At 37.0% G+C, this 22,806-nt stretch overlaps 1 protein-coding gene across 5 annotated transcripts in view; it reads right to left on the bottom strand.

Annotated features, from left to right (window-relative positions):
- The window catches only part of LanA (laminin subunit alpha), a 119,522-nt gene that overhangs the window by 69,400 nt on the left and 27,316 nt on the right, over positions 1–22,806 (bottom strand). For 4 of the 5 annotated variants that reach the window (XM_071681747.1, XM_071681748.1, XM_071681750.1 and 1 more), the window contains exons 15-27: positions 21,459–21,636; positions 18,679–18,720; positions 18,291–18,448; positions 14,618–14,774; positions 13,140–13,376; positions 12,645–12,834; positions 9,823–9,916; positions 9,498–9,668; positions 8,716–8,992; positions 6,729–6,869; positions 5,636–5,732; positions 5,166–5,269; positions 108–235 (exon numbers count right to left, since the gene is read on the bottom strand). In XM_071681747.1, the coding sequence (XP_071537848.1) occupies positions 108–235; positions 5,166–5,269; positions 5,636–5,732; positions 6,729–6,869; positions 8,716–8,992; positions 9,498–9,668; positions 9,823–9,916; positions 12,645–12,834; positions 13,140–13,376; positions 14,618–14,774; positions 18,291–18,448; positions 18,679–18,720; positions 21,459–21,636 (1,974 nt within the window). The remainder of the gene's footprint in view (positions 1–107; positions 236–5,165; positions 5,270–5,635; positions 5,733–6,728; positions 6,870–8,715; positions 8,993–9,497; positions 9,669–9,822; positions 9,917–12,644; positions 12,835–13,139; positions 13,377–14,617; positions 14,775–18,290; positions 18,449–18,678; positions 18,721–21,458; positions 21,637–22,806) is intronic. The other variant, XM_071681749.1, reaches the window with a different exon arrangement.

Genomic DNA, 22,806 nt, shown 5'->3' with positions numbered 1-22,806 from the left:
GACAAGGTTTCAGTTAAAATTTCATTTAAATGCTATGTGCAAAATATAAATAATTCATTTAGTGTTAATGTACTAAGGTTTGAATATATCAATGACACAAAACCTACCAAACATTTTCCAGTCTCTTTATCACAAATATCAGCATGACCATTACACTGACATGGCACACAGTAACCACCATAGGGACCACGCTGCGCACGGTAATAGCCATTAGCACAATCTTCACATGATGAACCTGCAATGGCAGCACATTATTACCAGCGATGAACTGTGATGGAGACTATTGCTGTGGCCACCTCCTTCAGGGAGTTTTTAGAGGGAATGGACATCAGAGACATAAATAGATAGATAGACCGTTAGATAGATAGATAAATAGATGAAGTTTTTTTGCTACATTAAACATAAACTTTTACCGACATAGTAAATACACAGCTGAATCTTAAATCAAATCAAGTGAGACTGAACCCCAAAAGGAATGAAAAATCTAAGTTAAAGGAAGTTGAAGTATAGATGTGTTGGAAATTAAATATCAAAGGATAGTATGAGATGTGAGGGGGGGTTGATCAAAGAAGGGGGATGGGGTAAGAATATATGGGGTGAGGCTGATTGATCTTTAAGGAATGACAATGTAAGAGAGAAGAGTGTTAGTAAACAGAGTTTGATTGACAGCTGACAAGGGTGTATTGAAATGGTTTGGACACATGGAAGGATGAATGAAGAAAGACTGGCTTAGATAATCAATCCATCTAAAGTGGATGGAGTCCTCATACATTACATTTCCATCACATCCATCTTCCTCCAAACACTCTCATCTACAGTCCATGCCTTGCAAACAGACAACATTGTTGGGACTACCATACCTTTAAACATACTCATTTTCGCCCTCCCAAACAATAACTTCTCTTCCCACACACTCCTCAAAGCTCTAAGAACTGTCGCCCCCTTACCCATCCGATAATTCACATTTGCTTGCATGGTTCCATTCAATGCAATGTCCAATCACAGGTATCTAAAACACTTCACTCATTTCAAATATTCTCCACTCAAACTCACACCCCAAGCAACCCATCTCTCTGCTCTGCTAATCATAATATTCTGATCTACATTCCCATTTACTCTCAATTTACTCCTTTCACATACTCTTCCAAACTTAGTCACCACCCAGCAGTTCCTCACTCAAATGTGCCACCAGTGCTGTGTCATCAGCAAACAGCAACTGACTCACTTCCCAGCCATCCCCCTTCACCCCAACACACTGCATACTTGCCCCTCTTTCCAAGCCCCCTACATTTACCTCCCTTTCAACCCCATCCATGAATAAATCAAACAGCCATGGTGATATCACATACCCCTACCAGAGACCATCCTTCAACTAGACCACTCACTCTCCGCTCTTCCTACTCATACACAGATTCTCACAGATTCTAGTAGATTTCCTTCCTCACCATATGTCCATAAGAACTTCCACAAAGCATCTCTATTAAACCTATCATATACTTTTTCCAAATCCATAAATGTCACACACAAATCCTTTTGATTTTCTAAGTATTTTTCACACATTCTTCAAAGCAAACACCTGATCCTCACATCCTCTACTTGTACTCTCTCAGTCACCACTTTCCCAAACAACTTAACAAGAACACCGAACAAACTTATACCTATACTTATACCTACACATCCATTCTGCTAATCCTTAGGCACCTAACCCATGAATACACTGCAAATCCTAACTAACCAATAAACAACACAGTTACCCCTATTTCTAAGAAATTCAACTGCAATACCATCTACTCTAGGCACCCTGCCACATTTCATCTTATGCACTTCTTTTCTCTTTACCAAACCACTTTCCATGAATCTCTCATTTCGCACACTTCCCTGATCCAAACAACCTACCTCTGCCACCTCGTCATCAAACACATTTAATAATCCTTCAAAATACTCACTCCATCTCTTCCTCATCTCATCTCTACCTGTTAATACTTTCTTATTAGCCATTTTCACTGATATTTCCATTTGTCCTCATACAATTCACACACTATTAACCTTCATCAAAAACATCTCATCCTCCCTGAAGTTTATGGATAATCACTCACCTCAACTCTAATTGCCCTCTTTTTCATCTCTTTTGCCTTCCTCTTGACTTCCAGCCACTTTCTCTTGTACAACTCCTAATCACTTGAACTCCTTCCCTGTAACTACCACCCATATACCTCTCACTTCTCTTTCACTGGCAACCATACTTTGTCACTCCACCAATCATTACACTTTCTCATCTGTCCTTCTCCGAGCTTCTGAATGCCAGCAATGTTTCCCTAAATATTTCCCATTCCTCATCCACTCCCCTTCCTTTGCTTACTCTCACCTTTTGTCATTCTACAACTAACCTCTCTAGGTAATTCTTTAAACACATCTCTTTTCCAAGCTCATTACTTTCACGAACCTCTTCCCACTCATACAATTTCCTCTCTTCCAAAAACCACCACAAATCTTAACCCTTACCACTAACAGGTAATGGTAAAACATCCTACTAACTGCTCCCCTAAACACATTCACATCCTACAGACTCTACTTTGCACACCTATTAATCAGTATGTAATCCAATAATCCACTCTTACAGTCTTTCCTTCACATCAAAGTATACATAAGTTTGTCCCTCTTTTATAAACAGGTATTCCCAATCACCATTCTTTTTTCCAGCACACAACTCCATAAGCTGTTTAAGGTTCCCATGCACCCAACAGAATATCCCATGGCCCACATTATTCCTACAGTTACCACATTACTTACACGTGCATTAAAATCACCCATCACCATACCCCATCTCTATCATAAACACTGCTGACAAACTCACTCACCTACACCAAAACACTTGCCTCTCATCATCATCCTTCTCATGGCCAGGTGTACAGGCAATAATAATAATCCATCTCTCATAACCCACCTTCAGTCTTCCCACGTCATTCTGGAGCTCACTTCCCTACATTCTCTCACATGTTCCCACAACTCCTGCTTGATCAGTATTGCCACCCTTTCCTTAGCTCTTGGCCTTACACCAACCCCTGACTTTACCCCTAAGACATTCCCAAGCCCTTCTTCACCTTTATCCTTGAGCATTATTTCACTCAGAGCCAGAAAATTCAGGTTTCTTCCCTCAGACATGCTATCTATCTCTCCTTTCTTCTCATCTTAGATACATCCACACACATATATAGACATCCCAGCCTAAGCCTTCAAGGAGGATGAGTACTCCTTGTCTGGCTCCTTCTGTTCAGTCTTTTAGAAATTGAAATGTACTGCCCTAATTAGTTGCCTGCTACAATGTACAGGGAATATGGAAGTAAAATTCTTTCTCCCCATACCCTGGGATAATATCCTATACAGAGAACTAAGAAAAATAAAACCCCTGTAGATACAAAAAGCAACTCACATGGAAAATACTTCAGCATGTATACAACATCCTCAGCTTTTGGAAGCAAACTTAATGTTAATTACAGGAAGTTTCCAAGATGGACTGAAGAACGTGGTTATGCCCAAAGTATTCACAGTGTTAAAGGATTGAACTGTTGTTTTGAAATTAAATAGCGGGGAATTATTAATTCTTAAAGACATAGAGAGATTGCATTTTAGCAAAATCAAATTTAAGTAGATTATAGCTTCCCTATTCTAGGATGTTCCAGTATTCTGAACTGAGAGAGGAAATATATTCAATATGAGAGAGAAAATGAACAGGAAAGGAAATGCCCAAGTAACATATTACTATGCATTCTGATATTCTGTGGGTTACTAAGATATGTGATATCAAATTGTCATTACTTTCACACAAAATACTTTCAAATTATGAGGTATATATTTCCAAACTTAATTAGCATTCAATAACATATAGATACACATGCAAATTTCAAAGCTAATAGGAACAATTCTGAAAATCAGACCAAGTGTGCACCTTCCTCTTTCTTTTGGAAAATGTAGAACATAAGATAACATATTTCCATCAGAACTCCTACAACACTCTGCCAGTATATGCTGTTGAGCAAATATACCTGTTGTTCACATACTATCAGGTACATCACCAGTACTACCCACCAGGGTATCGGAAGGGTTAGTGACATCCGCTTAATGAGCCAGCACTTCAGTGGAATTCAAGTTGCACTCTTCTAACCCAGGGAGATGTCTTTTCTTTCTGCCTCACTAAAACATGGACTACTGGCATTCTATCCACAAACATACAATATCTCCTTGTCATATGTACGACTTGACAATACTTAACTACACAATTCATTCTTCATAACTCTAGTTTTTCCTGCAGTGAGCACTATGCACTAGCCCTGCCTTTTGGCAAAATAGTAGGAGCAGTAAACAGAAGCAGTAGGTAGGAACATAAAGGCAGGAGCATTAGGTAGAAGTAGTTTGTAGAAGCAGTAGATAGAAATAGTCATTAGGAACAATAGGCAAGAGCCTCTGCAAACACTGCACTAGAGTCGCCCTCTGCCAGTGGCCTGTTGAGTGTGAGGCACTAAAGGCTAAGGAGCGGCAATGGAGTTCACTTGTTATGGTGACTATTGCCATGGCCACTCCTCTGAGGGAGTTCCAATTGGAACAGGAGTCAGAAATATAGACAGATATAGATAGATAAGTAAGCTTCCTGAATCTTTTAAGTCCAGTTCCTGTCATCAAGAGTAAAATGCTACATCATATTCTGTTATGCCTTTCTCACTGAGTGAGCCCCAAAGAAAAGTCCTTGTTTGGACAGACAACACATCTGGGCACAGAGAGCCCTGGGTTTGACAAAACTTTTTTCTGAGCAGTGCCTACATCCATGGTCTTAGTTTTCAAAATAATATTTTTGCCTTTTGAATGCACGGTTCAAATATATCCATGATCTAACCAATCATGAGCAAGAAAACAAAAGTTCAATATGAGTGCATGAATTATCAAAGTTGCAGTTGCCAAATTTATGAGGGAAGAATATACATTCTCCTCCTCCTCCTCCTCCTCCTCCTCCTCCTCCTATGGCAGGTTTCTGAGAACCTGTAAATCTGAACTCTACTTGCATCCTTTTTAACAGATTTTAAACTAACCTGGTAACAACTTGTAGTAGATGAAAAAAAATGCCTTGTAATCTCATGACAAGACATTAACCAATTATAACTATCATTACATACCCTCATAATTGAGTGGACACTGGCAAAGTTCCACAGACAGAGCTGGCCTTGCAGCAGGTCCAGGCCAGTCAGCAGTTGGGACATCAATGCTCACATTATACAACCTAAGAGTGAGTTCGATTAATGGACACATCAGAGCATTCAATGTGATAAAAAACATTCATATGTATCAAACAAATTCATGATTCAAAGTTTTCCTTTCATGAAAAATCATGTGATATAGGCTGCATGCCCTGCAAGATATGATGACCTACTACTGCATCCCTACTTCTATTATTTCCATATGAATGATATCCTACACCTCTACATATTTCATCATGCTCCTGTAAACTTAAATCAATGCTGGTAGTTTTGACAGGGTAACTGAAGAATCAAAATCTCTAAATACTTTAATGCTGCAAAAAGGTGCCAAAGAGCAATATACAAGAAAGGTCAGTAAGACATATCACAATTATGAACTTAAGTTTTACCTGGCTTCAACTGAGTTGCTCCAGTAATTTGCACGAATTAAAATGGTATCAAGTCCGTGAAGTAACATCATAAACTGATCACGCTGTAATGGCGGACCTGTGGAAAATATTTCAAAATGTTAGGTATTCTGAAATATCTAAAGTAACGCTGTTAGTTCTTACAATCTGGCTGTGGATAGTTCGGTGACCAAACATATCAACATTTATTGCACACATTCCACTTTTTCATAACATCTAAAAAGATATCTGTATCTGCATGTCTTTACCACATATGACTTTCAACTCTAACTCTCAGTAATTCTAGAATTCTAAGCAATGAGACAGTAAAGCCTGAAGAAACTACAAACAACCAACTATCTGAAGCCAGTTAGCAATTTTATGACAATATCCCTTATAAAAAGTCTGCCATCATAAGGCAGTATCATAAACAATTCATCTCTGCACCATGTATACCACTGAGATTTTCTCCAGCAACTCACTCACACAGATTGTGCTCACAAATAAAAGACGAAAACAAGTCCTTGCTTTCATTTTCAAAGAATGCAGCCTTGTAATGGTACAAGTTGTGCTTTATCTATCTATCTATGTATCTAAATCTCTGATGCCCATTTCCTTCAGGAACTCCTTCAAGGTAAAAGATTCTCAATAATAGTGAACTCCATTGCCTCTTCTTAGCCTTTACAGCCCATCCTTAAAGAGGCCACTGGCAGAAGGTAACTTTAGTGCAGTGTTTTCAGAGGCTCCTACCCAATGTTCCTCCCAACTATTTCCCCTTAATGTGTCTACCTTATGTTCAAGCCTAATTTTCTAACCTACTACTTCTAACTAATGCTTCCACCTAATGTTTAGTTCATCATTCCTGTTCAGCTAACAAAATCATCTGAATATGAGCAATTAAATATGAATCAAAGATCTATACTATACCCCTCCTCTTTGAATGCTTATCATCCCATTAACTGCTAACAACTATCTTCTAATGTCTATTCATGTTTTCTAATTGGAGGTGCACATCTTAATCTGAAAAATATCCCTCACCTCCCACACCTAATATTCGTAAAAATTTTCCCAATAATCATAAAGGAATTATTCTTACCTGATGGTGTTCTGAAATTGTGTTCTGTTAAGCGGACATCTGCAGTGAAAGTTTCTGAGGATGATGGCTGATATGAAGAAAAATACTGTGCAATAATATTACTTCCTTTCAAAATAACATCTGGTCCCCACACTTCAGATCCTGGAAACAATACATCAATCAATGGTAACATATAACAATCAGTAGCTATAACTATCAGCCATATGAAAACATTCATTTCACTAACTTTTCAAGATTCATAAAAGTTTTAGGATAATGATTTTCCAGATATAAGTCTTTAAAAATTAAGCCATACAATTTCATCTCTACTGTGGATTCTCTTAATCCTGAAATACTAGGTGAGTTATCAATTTTAGTTTCATTCTTCCTCATCTATCCATGCTTTAGAACCTTCAATTTTCCCATTTATAGAAAACAACTCAAGCAAGTACTCTGATGGGCTTCTAGCACAATCCACTCTAACTTCCTCTATATCTTTTAAGGCATCCAACCCTTATTTTTTGCATTACACAGCATCTTACCATAATGGAACTGAACATCATCACTTAAAACATCATAATTCATGCTAATATTATGCTCATCAAAACAGCTTTCAATTCTATGTAATCAATATCAAATACTAAAGGTAACAAAGTATTGTCACTTAAATGCAAAAAATGACATTCTACACAGATGCTGATGTTGTTTGGTAAAATAATCTTTCTTTTTTATAATTTCTACTTTGTGGAGGTGGACTTAAAAACTGTAAAACTTATCATCTGTTCAAGTGAAAATTTCTAACTCATGAGATCATTTAACTTTTTGTACATCTTGGGTCTGTATTCTCTCTGGAATTTCAAAATTCCAACCCTATATTTCAGACTTAGCATTATGAAATTATCTTATATTTCAAATACCAGCATTATCATTTCTCAGGACCTGTAGTTTTATCATCACAGCCACTTCAGGACTGAAACACTATACACAGATAACCAATAGTACATTGTTAGCTGCACAGAATTTACATTCACAAGAATATTCATCTTTTGGACCACTCTAAAGCCCTAACGTCAAAATCTGGATAAAATATACTTTTAAGGTAATCAAACTTTTTTCAAGCCCAAGTTTTAAATAATGCATAACCAGACTTCTTCAGACTTTCAAAGACCCACATGAACCATGTTCATCATCAGCCCCTGTCTTCACAAGTAATCAAATTGCAACAATCTATCTATCTGTCTCTGATGCCTGTTCTAATTGGACCTCCCTCAAAGGGGTGGTCACAGCAATAGATTCTCCATAACTGAAGAACTCCAGTCCTGTTTCTTAGCCTTTCTTGCCTCACCCTTCACAGGCCACTGGCAGAGGGCAACAAGCACAGTGTCTGCAGAGGCTCCTTCCTAATAACTACTTCTATCTTGTGCTCTTACCTATGACTTCTACCTAATGCTCCTGCCTAAATGTTCCTACCTACTACTTCTATCTACTGCTCCTACCATTTTGCCAGAATGCAGGGCTAGTGCCTAGTACTCCCTGCAGGAAAATCTAGAGTTACAAAGAATAAGCTGAGTTAATTGTTGTCAAGTGTTACATATGACATGGTGAGACTGTATGTTTGTAAACAGGATGCCAGTAGTCCTTATGTTAGTGAGGCAAAAAGAAAAGACTGCTACCTGGGTCAGAAGAGTGCAATTTGACAACTACTATAGTTCTGGCTCACAAAGCAGATGTCACTAACCCTTCCAATACCCAGGCAGGTAGTACTAGTAATATACCTCCCTGGTCATAGGCTACCTACTAACTACTACCTAAAAGAAAAAAATTTATTATTTTAATTTTCATCTATAGTTGTTTCAGTTTCAAATGTTCCTAAAAAATAATTCTTTGCTCATTTTGCTGAAATTCTAAGTCCTGAGACACCTGCAAAACACAAAAAAGAAAAAAATCAACAAAGCATAGCAAACACTAACTGTGTACAAGACATTACATTATACTAATTCATTATTACCATCATTTCCTCTCACAAATATGAGTGAGTATTTGAGGAAGCCCCCATATGAAGTAATATGGTTGCCAAGGTAAGCATCTGGAGCAGTAAAGAAGACATGACCTTCTGGGAAGAGATCTTTTACATCCTTCAATTCCTGCAGTATGAGATCTTCATAATGTGCTGGTGGCTGAGCTAGTGAAGTAAAAGTGAGGGTAGTCTCAGATGGAGAGGAAAGTCCTTGTGAAGTAAGGGACTGATCCACAACTACCACATCCCATGCTGACATATCATCTATCTGAAAGTATAACTTTATATAAGAATAGAAAATAAATTATATCTTTAAATCTATTACAATACCCACACATCTGAAAAAAAACAAACATCTATATCTAATTTGCCATAAGCAGCATTCTGTCTTGTGTCAATAACTGAAAATATACTAAATAAATTTGAGTTTACACCATCAAGGACCATGTATGTGAAGAAGGCAAATGCAAATACAGGACAAAGACAGATTAATAAATAAGACAGAAATGATAAGGATAGAATAGTTATTTTTACTATCTTTTTGTATAATCAAAAGTACTTTCCAAACAGAACTTCAGGATTATTAATCATATTCCAATGAAACAGATTATTTGTTTTTATCACCTTAGGCTTTTATTCTAAAGACTGATAAAAGTTTATGAGAAAAGTAATAAGTATCATTTTCAACCAATAGTACTGAATAAGAAAAAAGACAGCTTTCAACTCTGAGTTAAACAATATCAAAGCCCTATACAAGAAAAGAATGTATTTACCATACTGTCTTCCCAGTACACATCAGCTGAGGAACAGTATTCTGACTTGCCAAAACAGAAGCATTTGGTACAACCATCAGGATTACTTTCTTCTAAATTATAAGAACCTGGCAGACATGATTCGCAAGAACGACCACGCACATTCAACTTGCAGAAACAACTGGCATCAACCTGTAAATAATGATAGAGAACCAAATTTCAATCTGTAAGTTCACTTTAAATAACTGTTACTTGCAGATAAAAGAATAAAGATCAGTTTCAAAATACAAGGATATCTTTCACACAAAGTACACAAACAGCATGAATTTTAAAAACTGTGAAATACCTGACTACATATATCCTCCTCAGTTCCTCGTAAGTCACAGTCACAAAGCTGACAGAATGGGAAAGACCAGTAGCCTGCCGCACAACGCTCACATCTGAAATAAAAGTAGCAACATAAATTAATGCACAAGTGTAGATTATTCCCATACTGCTGGCTAATTTATCTAAAAACATAAAATAATCTCATTTCAAGAAAAGTTGCAAGAAAATGGAAATATGTAAAAAAAAAAAAGATATTTATTTATCTATTTTATTATACTTTGTCGCTGTCTCCCGCGTTTGCGAGGTAGCGCAAGGAAACAGACGAAAGAAATGGCCCAACCCCCCCCATACACATGTATATACATACGTCCACACACGCAAATATACATACCTACACAGCTTTCCATGGTTTACCCCAGACGCTTCACATGCCTTGATTCAATCCACTGACAGCACGTCAACCCCGGTATACCACATCGCTCCAATTCACTCTATTCCTTGCCCTCCTTTCACCCTCCTGCATGTTCAGGCCCCGATCACACAAAATCTTTTTCACTCCATCTTTCCACCTCCAATTTGGTCTCCCTCTTCTCCTCGTTCCCTCCACCTCCGACACATATATCCTCTTGGTCAATCTTTCCTCACTCATTCTCTCCATGTGCCCAAACCACTTCAAAACACCCTCTTCTACTCTCTCAACCACGCTCTTTTTATTTCCACACATCTCTCTTACCCTTACATTACTCACTCGATCAAACCACCTCACACCGCACATTGTCCTCAAACATCTCATTTCCAGCACATCCATCCTCCTGCGCACAACTCTATCCATAGCCCACACCTCGCAACCATACAACATTGTTGGAACCACTATTCCTTCAAACATACCCATTTTTGCTTTCCGAGATAATGTTCTCGACTTCCACACATTCTTCAAGGCCCCCAGAATTTTTGCCCCCTCCCCCACCCTATGATCCACTTCCGCTTCCATGGTTCCATCCACTGCCAGATCCACTCCCAGATATCTAAAACACTTCACTTCCTCCAGTTTTTCTCCATTCAAACTCACCTCCCAATTTACTTGACCCTCAACCCTACTGTACCTAATAACCTTGCTCTTATTCACATTTACTCTTAACTTTCTTCTTCCACACACTTTACCAAACTCAGTCACCAGCTTCTGCAGTTTCTCACATGAATCAGCCACCAGCGCTGTATCATCAGCGAACAACATCTGACTCACTTCCCAAGCTCTCTCATCCCCAACAGACTTCATACTTGCCCCTCTTTCCAAAACTCTTGCATTTACCTCCCTAACAACCCCATCCATAAACAAAAAAAAAAAGATATCAATATATAAAACATTACATATGATAGTTTTATCATGAATGATGCCCCATAAGTTGATGACAGGCTTATGCCAAATGTTCCCAACAAAAATAAAGAAAAAAGTTGATAAATGTGCAAGACCAAAATGAATATATGCATTCTTATGTGTAAGAAATGTACATCACTAAATCTATTCAGTATTCTGAATAAACATTATATTCTAAAGACAGAAGTTGGTATCGATCTATGTGTATCATCAACTCCATTTCCACTTTTTATAAGATGGATTAGGCACATGCAGCCTCTACTAATCATCAATATACTCCCTTAACTTAAGCCCAGTGAGTTATAGGAAAGTAAACTTTCATGCTTACTTTCCACTATGCATACTCTGGTGATTCATAAAATGAGGGCAACATCTCCATTCACACCACCTCCATGCATCAAATGATTTCATTACATCTGATCCCCAATACTTACTTTGATATTTTCATTTGTAATATCCCTAACCCTTATCCAATCTCTCAAAGGGTCTATCCATCTCTTTTGGAGTCTATCTTTCTTCCTCTAGCCTTCTATTGTACTACCACATACCTTCTCAAACATCCTGATGTAAAAAATGTATAGGATAAATTCTTCAGAATCATCTGTGTTTTTATGCAAGTGACCTAAGTATCACTGTTCACATAAAATTGCATATAGCATCACAGTCTTATCATCTTTGATCCTAGTTCTAATATCTATTTTTTCATTCTGCAATATCAGGTGAATGAAAAGGTGGAGTTGTTTAAACTCAAGTAGCTTGCCACCTTTCCTTGACAGAGGAAGTACCCACGATGTGGCCTTTCTTTCTTACTTCATGATGGTTTTTCATAAGGAGGCATTCACAAAAGCACGGGCAGTAAAAGCATGATGAGAGCCAAAGAAACTGATAATATGGCTGCCAGACTGTCCTCTATCCCCAGTAACCCTTGCACTCAGGTCCCTATCACTGCCTTCCAAGGATCAAGAAAGGTCTTCTATGAAAAAGAAAAAGTATTCTTTCATCACACAAATCCAAGAAAGAAGAGTTGGATAAAATATGTTGGCAGCAGCTTTGGATGCTTTGTGCCATAACTCTCCACCTCTGATTCTCATTATATCTCTAAAGTGATTGTTTCCTTGTTTCATAATTTCATACTACTCCATTACTTTTCATGCAATCTTCATAATCTTTTTAACTGACATTATGAGACTGAAAACTTTAGATTTCTTTCAACTGAATTTCATCTCATTTCAGAAAACACCATTCTCTTAAATAGCTGATTAATACCAAGCCTTTGATTGATCTGATAATGTCAGTTTGATTGCTTCGGGAGTGAAGAGTAACGGATAAACATGGATGAAAAAGAAACTAACGTGAAATGAGTTAGAAATGAAATGATGAAATACTTTTAAAGTAATCACCCTTCCATCATACTTAGAAATTTTCTAAACTAGAAAAATATTTTCACATCAACCTGTTCTGCATACCTTCTTCCCACTACAGAATCCTTGCAGTCACACTGTCCTGTTTGTAGGTCACACTGTAGTCTACCAGACCGAACACCAAGTGAGGAGCACTGGCATTCTTCACATCCAATAATTGGATCAAACCCATAGGTATAAAGTGCACAACGTTCACAACGGTCACCTTCCACACGAGGTGGACAAATACATTCACCTAAAATGAAACACATAAGCAAAATAACCAAAGAGCTAAAATGAAAAATTTGCAGTAAAAGTCATAATACATACATCATCCTTAATACCTATCATATTGCTCATTTTTGTCCTGAACACCCTAAGTCAAGCACTACTAAACTTACAGACCTACAGATAATTCATGACTAACACTTACTGTATTCATCTATATTTCATTTACAATTGCCTCAGGACCCTTTATATGTCTAATCAACTAATATCATAGATTTTTTGAATGACTAGGAAAACTTATCTATAAACAAGCATATTCAATGAAAAACTAACCAGTAGCAGGATCACATAGTGCTGTGGATGGACAATCACACGGTTTACACTGAGGAAAACCAAAGAATCCTGTCTTGCAACGATTGCACCTTCGACCAATAACATCTGGAAGACACTGACACTGCCCACCAAACTTATTACATTCAAAGCTTTCAGAACCATAAAAATCACATTGGCATGGCAAAGCCCCACTATTGTACTCCATTGTAAGTTCAAATGCAGCATCCTTGCAGAAACCTGAAAAAATGATTGGTAATTGGTACAAAAATACATACCTTATGCCCTTCATTACAATTACTATTATCATTTACCCCTCCCTTTACCCAATCATTCTTAAGCATGTTCCAAAAACATCAGTATTCTTTAATGTAGTTTTGAAATGTGTAGAGAGAGAGAGAGAGAGAAAGCAATACTCAAAATATATATTGTTTCAGAAGTTAATATTCCAATAAATCATTACTCAATGAAACAGTATACAGTTACTACAAGTCCAAGTTATCTCAATATGAGAAATAACTGTAAAAAATTCAAAACTATCTTTTCAAACTTTACATTGTAAAAGACATTACAAATAACAGAGACAAAACGACAGCTGTTTGAGAAAATGAATAAATCATGTTAGCTTATTACTCCTGATAGGGTATCATTTATAACTTCCATTATCCTATGATGCTGCCATCAACCTTTGCTTTACATACCAGCCTGTCTCTTCAACTATCAGGTCAGTAAGTTCATTACTGTATTATGGAATCTTTAGAAATACTTCAGCATATTCTGATATTCATTATTAGTATAATTAATTGGGTTCTTACCGGCAAAAGCAAATGGTTGGACAGGCAAAACAGGAGGTACAGATAACTTTACTTTGGTCTATCCCATAGCTTCAGATGGCCTGTCTAAGTCAGAGCAAGCAGAATCAAAGCATTATCTTTACTGTGTGTCTATACAGTCATCATTGTAACATTCATCATTACTCAGCCTACTGATAATGAAAATAATATTGGAAAGATGGATAAACAAGATGTTCCCCTCCTCCAAGAGATGCTTCACTTTGATTTTATCTGCAAGACTATCTAAATCAGAGCTTTTATCCTTACTAATTGAGGTATTACCTTCATTTGAGTGTTTGCATACTCATCACTATAATATTCATCATCACAGTATATTTGGGGATGAAAAAAGCAGTGAAAAAGCACGGATTCTAGTTTAGTATGGTACTATAATGATGTAAGTATTGTAAGTCACCCTCTACAGCCTATACCCTAAATACTAAATTCCTTCACATGTATGTAGACTCCACATCAGACAACCACAACTGCATACAGCATGCAATGGAAAGCTCTTATGAAAAGCATCCTTCAGACTACATACTTAGAGTAATCAGATTTTTTTCTTTAAAGGTGGGACACTGTATTCCCCATTTCAGACTAAGGAGAGCTTTATGTATCTCCATGAACTTTCAAAACAGTTTTACAAACCTGTAGCATTAGCATTAATATCAAAATTGTCTTGTCCACAAATATTAATGAATTCTGCTGTTGTATCTAAAGGCAGTTCATGTAAAATTTCTTGAGTAAACTGTTCAGCTGGAAACACCAAAACATAATCCAACCAAAGGGATTTATGATTCGGTTCCTGAAAACAAAAGATGAATATATCAAAACATTCATTGGACTCCATCCAAAATGCTGTTGCTTTTATAATGAAGGTTTGCCTAAAAAGGCCTTCCTAACAGACACTGATCTATATATATTTCAAAATCAAAACATGAAGAGCTTCCCTAAACATACACTCCTTCACTCTCACCTTTCATTTTACCTTTTGCCCCTCACTTCACGATATCCATTAAGAAAATTTCCTATTGTGTTTATTCTCCATAACCACACAACCCTAACTACACCTCTCACTGTATAGCTCTACGTAGGAAAAATAAAGCACACAGATAACAAAACACCTCTTGGCCTGCATTGAAGTTACTTGCTCTCACAATATTATCGGCAGTGATGGCTTTTTGCAAAATTAGCAATTAATGATTTATGTAAAGAAATTGACCATCCCTCAGTTCTGACTTTATATTTTCACACTTGCTCACCATTACCCGCGTTAGCAAGGTAGTACAAGAACAAAGAAAGTCCTCATTCACTCAATCCACTCCATGGCTTTCATGAGTAATGTACCATAACAACAGCCCCCTATCCATGACCAGGCCCCACATACCTCAGCATGCTTTCCCCTGGTTGCTTCACATGACTTGGTTCAGTCCAATGACAGCACGCCACCACACCACATCTCTTGAATTCACTGTCTACCATGATTGCCTTTCACCCTCCTGCATGTTCAGGCCCTAAGCGCTCAAAATCTTTTTCACTCCATCCTTCCATCTCCAGTTTACCACATCAAACTTATCTATTAGATACTGTACAAACATTATACAATATAGAGGTAAATGTTCGAACTATAGAGATATAAGGTTGTTCAGTACACCTGGAAAATTGTAATGGAGAGCAGTGATTGAGAAGGTGGTGGAATGCACAGGGTGACTGACTGGGGAAGTAAAATGTGACTCTTATGAGCTATAGAAGATGTATGGATCAGGTGTTTGATTTGAAGAATCTGTGTGAGAAATACATAGAATAGAAAAAGATTTGTATGTCACATTTACAAATCCAGAAAAAGCATGAGAGCATTTATAGAGATGTGTTGTGGAAAGTGTTATAAATATATGGTGTGGGAGGAAAGCTACAGAAAGTGGTGAGGAGTCTTTATCAAGAGATTAAGGTGTCTGTGCAAGCAGGAAGAGAGGAGGATGAGTTGCTCCGGGTGAAGATGGGTCTGTGGCAAGGATGTGCAAAGTAACTATGAATGTTTAACCTATCTATGAATGGGATGGTGAGGGAGATAAATCTAAGAGTTCTGGATAGATAGGTGGTTTTGCAGACTGCTGAGAGTAGGGTAACCTGGGAGGTAAGTTAGTTGCTGTTTGCTGACTCATGAGAAGGCTCTGGTGACATATTTGAGTGAGAAACTGCAGAAGCAGATGTGAAAGAGTATGTGAAAGGAGAAATCTGAGAGTTGATATGAATAAAAGTAACATCATTAAGTTCTGTAGGGGAAAAAACAGGTTGGTTGGAGCGTGAGATAAAAAAGAAAGAACCTGGAGGAAGTACAGTGTTTCAGGTACTTGAGAGTGGACATGGCACTAGATGGAACCAGGAAGATGGGCAAGAGAGATACAGTCCTGGTTACATTGAGGACTGAATGAGAAGAAAGAGGTCACTGGCTAAGAGGGAAAAGGTAAGTTTGTTTAATGGTATATAGTAGTCCAAATAGTGTTCTATGCATGTGAGACATGAGCTGTAGATAAAAAAAGTATGGTTGTGGGAGGATATGTCAGGAATTAAATGTATGAGGACAATATGTAGCGTGAAAAGGGTTGATTGAGTAAGAAATGAGAGGTTAACAGAGAAGTGTAACAGTAAAAATAGTATGGTTGAGAAAGATCAAAAGGATGTGCTGAAATGGTTGGGATATATAGAGAGGATGAGTGTGGTGAGACTGACAATGAGCTTATACACGTCAGATGTGGAGGGAACAAAGAGAACAGGAGTCTGAGGATGAGATGAAAGGATGGAGTGAGAGATGAAAGTGAGTAATGGGGGCCTGAGCATGTTGGAGGGTGTGAGCCATGCATGGGACAGAGCAATATTGGAGCAATGTAGTACACAAGGATAACATGCATTCAATGGGCTAAATGTGAAGAAGCCACAGAAAACCATAGAAAGGTCTGTGATGCCTAGTTGTGGAGAGGAGGTTCTGGTTTCGGTGAATCATACTTGAAAACTACAGAGCAGATGTGAGCAAATGGGGCCACTCCTTATGTATTCCTGGTGCTATCTCACTAACATATGAATGGGTGAATAAGTATAAAAAACATAAACATCAATATTGTTATCATTACTATTATTGTCAATCATTACTATCAATACTGAGAAACTCAATAATAATAAGAAGTATTGTCTATTGGCAAAAGACAATGTGCCTGAGGACTGGAAGACTGCATGTATAATGCCCTTCTGTAAAGGCTAGTGGGAGAAAGGTAAATGCTTGAATTACAGTGGTACAAATCTATTCTGTAAACATGACACGGCACATGGGAGGGTAGTGACAGAGACAGTGGTGGTAGACACAGAACATGTGATGGGTTGATGAGGTAGAGAGCAGATGAGGTAGAGAGCAGATGATTGCTCTGAAAATTTGTATGAGAAAAATTAAAAAAAAAAAAAAAGTGAATTATATAAGGCATTTATTCATCAGAAGAAAGCATATGACAGGGCTGACAGAGAGGCAGTATGAAAGGTGTTATGAGTATAAGCAGGTGGAAAGCTACTAAATGCAAAAAGGAGTTTTACCAGAAGATTGAGGCGTAAGCACAACTAAGGTGGGAAGAGGTGAGTGGTTTCTTGTGAAAGTGCTTCTATGTCATCAACTTTATTTAATCAGTTTATGGACAAGGTGGTGATACAAATTAACTTGAAGGTGTTAGAATGAGGTACAGGTCTACAGTTTGCTTGGGGTTGGGAGGTGAATAAATAGCTGTTTGCATATGACATGGCCCTTGCTGAAGATTCCAGAAAAAATCCAGAAGCTGTTGACAGTCCAGGAGAGTGTGTGAAAGGAAAAAAGCAGGGGCATATCTGAACAAAAGTAAGGTAATGATGTGCAGCAAGGGGATTATTTTATTATCATATATCAGTATCATCACTATTATCATTCGGGTTGTTATAATTTTTAAGTCACAGATGATCCCCTGCTGCACAGAGTTAGTCTGAAGTATAGATACTGTCATAAATGAGTTGTGATATTGGTTTGTTCACAAAGTTTGTAAATAGTTATCTACCAATTTCCAGTCATTCAGATTTCTGTGTAATGATCACTTTTGTCATCATGTTTTTTACTTTATTTCACACATTTCAAATCTAATAAGTGGTTGAGTGAGCCTACTTTTGTACCAAAGTCTCACATCTCAAGTATACAAACGTAAAAGTCTTTTGAGTAATACATTTTAGGAAATCCAAATGTTTACACCCAAAACTCTCCTAAGAAAGCAATCATAATAACTTTACATTAGTAATACCTAGGTAAGTACAGTACCTTAAAGGACAAGATGAAGTTCTCCAAAACATCAAAAACATATGATCCACTTGACTGTTTAATTACTGACCGGCAACCAGATGTGCTAGGGCAGTGATGCACGGGTAATGAACCTTCATAAAACTGACCATTCTGGATTAACACATCCACATCAAACTCTGTACAAGAGAAAATCAAAGCACACTTTAAGCTTCGATAAAAAAAAAATTGATCAAGAAAAAAATGAAAAACATCACAATGATTACACTGTCTAGGTAACAATATATTATGGCAAAGCAAGCATGCAGCAACCATAGAAAGAAACTACAGTGTTATATAAACAAGCATGCATTACAATAAATTTGAGACAACTACACAGAGAAGCAACACTGCACAAGCAAAAGCTAACCTTCTCCACTTGAATATGCAACCTGCACATACAGCTCATCATCTGCAGAAATCACACAAACACATTAATTTCATTCTTCTTTTCTCTAAGTGGTAATCATATACAGACATCTTACACAAATAAAACATTAAATCACATTATTCTTTTTTCCTTTTATTTGAAGTATTATTCATGTTTAGCAAAAAAAAAAAAAAAAAAGAGGGAGGAGCAGAAAGCAATTAGGAATGTAAGCAACAAAATTTCCAGTGCAGATTTAGAACACAAATATGTAAAATGTGTAATAATTCATCAATATTCTCCTAAAGTTAGCAATGGCATTCACTAACATAAATCAATAATTTACATACACCTTTAATTCTATGATGCATTGTAAAACAATCTATGCATAAAACACTTCATTTAACAAAACATTTCTGTTTTTGTTCTTCATCACCTATATGCATTCATTCATCAAACCCTTTCCAAGATCTGCCAATTCCTATGTCTTCCCTCGTTTTGATAATGGCTATAACTCATTTTCTTGAACAATCTCTACCTACTGTACTACAAACATCATTACACTACTTCATCTTCATTTTAAAATAATACTTTCTGAATATCCTAATCCCTCTTTGTCATTCTTCCTATCTTATAAATGTCCAATAAAAATCTGGTTCTTCAGTCTCCCTTCTTGAGGTTGTTTAACTAATAAGTGATTACCACATATACTCATATATAATTCAAATTTTTAAGACCAAATATTTTGGCAAAAGTTTGCGTGCCAACCTATTCATCAGTCATAGTTTCGTTAGGTTGAAATCCATGCATAATGGGAAGGACTAGGAACAACTTTTAACTTCAGATATGAAAAATATTTACAAGTTACTACCAGTAAAAAATGGAAATGTAAAATATGCACCAATTAGAAATTAAAAGTACTGTATTATTGCATTATATACAAACTTGTCATATTTCTGGAAAATAAGAAGCAAAACAATGAGTACAAACACAATTTCAACTTACAGTAATAATAAAGGCTGCTTAGGAAGGGCTGATGCAAAGGCTTTGCCATATCAGCTAGATGTTACATTTTCCAAAAAACTGTTACATCAGAAGTACATTTTACCTTAACTGTGCCTGAATGAATATATTCTCAAAAATAAATACTAGATTTGCTGAAACATGATGTATTTCAATGTAAAATAGGAGAAAATGCATGACAAAACAAAAAACTTTACCTAACCTTCCAATGTTCTAGAGATGTTACTCTTTTTTTTAAGAGTTTTTGGTTAAAATACCATCACATGATGATGATATTCTATTCATTCTGTGCTTGATATATTACATTCACGAATATATAATATTTTTTGCAGAAATTATGTATGTATGTCATTGGAAAGTGGGATAAAATCATGACAAAAACAATCGACTTTCAATTTCTTTTGTCGCTTAAAAGATGTTACCGTAATCAATTTTCATATGATTTTCAGTTAAAAAAAAGTATTATAATAATATTCTCTCCTTATTGACTTGAATAAAGACTAGATTGGAAACATACAATATTTTTGCTGAAACTACCCGTTTCAGTGTACAGTGCCATAATAAAAATGGCAAACAATTTGCCTCCAGCACTCCATGTTTCAGGCTCAGCAAACCTAAGTTTATAGGATGCAGAGTGTCTTTCATGGGGATTTTCTGAAATGAGTATTATATGCCATAAATATGGTGCTTTATTACCCTCAAAAACTTGGGTCGACCTATACACAAGGCATGTCAAAAACTAATGATTTCTTGGCCAAAAATCAAGGAGCGACCTATATACAAGGTAGACTTATAGGTGAGTATATATGGTAACTACTTCTGTACATTCTCATGAACATCTGTGAATACATGTTCATTTCTCATTTACAAGTTTCACATAAACAGTAACATAAACAATCTCCCATTAAATTTCATATCCTACTATTAGAGATATTGGATATTACCTCTGTCCTTTAAATATGTTTACTTTTACACTCTTTCCCAACTCCATCCTTAATCTGGTCAGATGAAATCCAAAAATAAACTCACTTCTGAAGCACTTCAAAAATCAACTCCACTTTACAGCAGATACTACTATCTATTTTCATTCTTTTTACTATACTTAATCGCCGTCTCCTGCATCAGGAAAGGAAACAGACGAGAAATGGTCCAACCCATCCACATACACATGTATATACATAAACACCCATACATGCATATATACATACGTATACATTTCAAGGTATACATAAATATACATACACAGACATATACATTTCAATGTATACATACATATACATACACAGACATATACATATATACACATGTACATATCCATACTTGCTGCCTTCATCCATTCCCGTTACCACCTTGCCGCAGATGAAATAGCACCCCCACATCAGCAAAGTACTATATCTATAAAATAGGGGAGAAAGGGATAGGGGAGAAAGAATACTTCCCATGTATTCCCTGCGCGTCGTAGAAGGCAACTAAAAGAGGAGGGAGCGGGGGTCTGGAAATCCTCCCCTCTCTTTTCTAATTTTCCTAAAGGAGGAACAGAGAAGGGGGCCATGTGAGGATTTTCCACAAAGGCTCACTCCTCTGTTCTTAACGCTACCTCGTCAATGCGGGAGATGGGGAATAGTATGAAAAAAAAAATCTATAAAATAAACATATCTAGATCCTATCTGCCAACTTGCTCATGCAGAAAGTGGTGACCATGTATGAAAAAAATACATACCTATGCGACACAACAAAATAAGTATAAAATTTTTACTTACCTGGGTACTGAGGTTGATAGTAGTGGACAACAAACACATACTTTCCAGCATACCTCAACTTGCCTACAATGTCAACCATTGGATCACTGTGATTAAGGTATACAAGGGCAGTACCATTGGGAACACCAACTGGGAGTTCTGAGGCTATTTTTCCTTCCAGGTTGGATTCAAACTCAACCTAAAAGATGTTGAGAGATTTAGAAATATTAAAGAATTCACAAAATAAAGGATAAATCATGTCTTTGTTATAAAAGATATGATGTTATTAGTGATTAAACTTGTAAAAATACTCTCAATTAAAAACTTCCAAATTACAATTTTACACCCTAGGATCCTTACATTTTACCCCATAAACTTCTTGTCAAAAGACCAAAATGAGAGTAGGTCACATGCAAAAATCCTTTAACCATATATAAGGCATTCTTCAACCAACTGATTTCTGGGTACATACAAAAACTATATTACTGAACATGAATGTGTTTGACGATAGAGTGGCAGATATAGGGTGTTTTGGTCGAGGTGGTGTGCAAAGTGAGAGGGTTAGGGACAATGATTTGGTAAACAGAGAAGAGGTAGTAAAAGCTTTGCGGAAGATGAAAGCCGGCAAGGCAGCAGGTTTGGATGGTATTGCAGTGGAATTTATTAAAAAAGGGGGTGAATGTATTATTGACTGGTTGGTAAGGTTATCTAATGTATGTATGACTCATGGTGAGGTGCCTGAGGATTGGCGGAATGCGTGTATAGTACCATTGTACAAAGGCAAAGGGGATAAGAGTGAGTGCTCAAATTTCAGAGGTATAAGTTTGTTGAGTATTCCTGGTAAATCATATGGGAGGGTATTGATTGAGAGGGTGAAGGCATGTACAGAGCATCAGATTGGGGAAGAGCAGTGTGGTTTCAGAAGTGGTAGAGGATGTGTAGATCAGGTGTTTGCTTTGAAGAATGTGAGAAATACTTAGAAAAGCAAATGGATTTGTATGTAGCATTTATAGATCTGGAGAAGGCATATGATAGAGTTGATAGAGATGCTCTGTGGAAGGTATTAAGAATACATGGTGTGGGAGGCAAGTTGTTAGAAGCAGTGAAAAGTTTTTATCGAGGATGTAAGGCATGTGTACGTGTAGGAAGAGAGGAAAGTGATTGGTTCTCAGTGAATGTAGGTTTGCGGCAGGGGTGTGTGATGTTTCCATGGTTGTTTAATTTGTTTATGGATGGGGTTGTTAGGGAGGTGAATGCAAGAGTTTTGGAAAGAGGGGCAAGTATGAAGTCTGTTGTGGATGAGAGAGCTTGGGAAGTGAGTCAGTTGTTGTTCGCTGATGATACAGCGCTGGTGGCTGATTCATGTGAG

Source organism: Panulirus ornatus, chromosome 33 (assembly GCF_036320965.1).
Source record: "Panulirus ornatus isolate Po-2019 chromosome 33, ASM3632096v1, whole genome shotgun sequence".
Classification (NCBI taxonomy): Eukaryota; Metazoa; Arthropoda; class Malacostraca; order Decapoda; family Palinuridae; genus Panulirus; species Panulirus ornatus.
The sequence above is the reverse complement of the archived record's forward strand: the minus strand, read 5'-3'. Positions and strand labels throughout refer to the sequence as shown.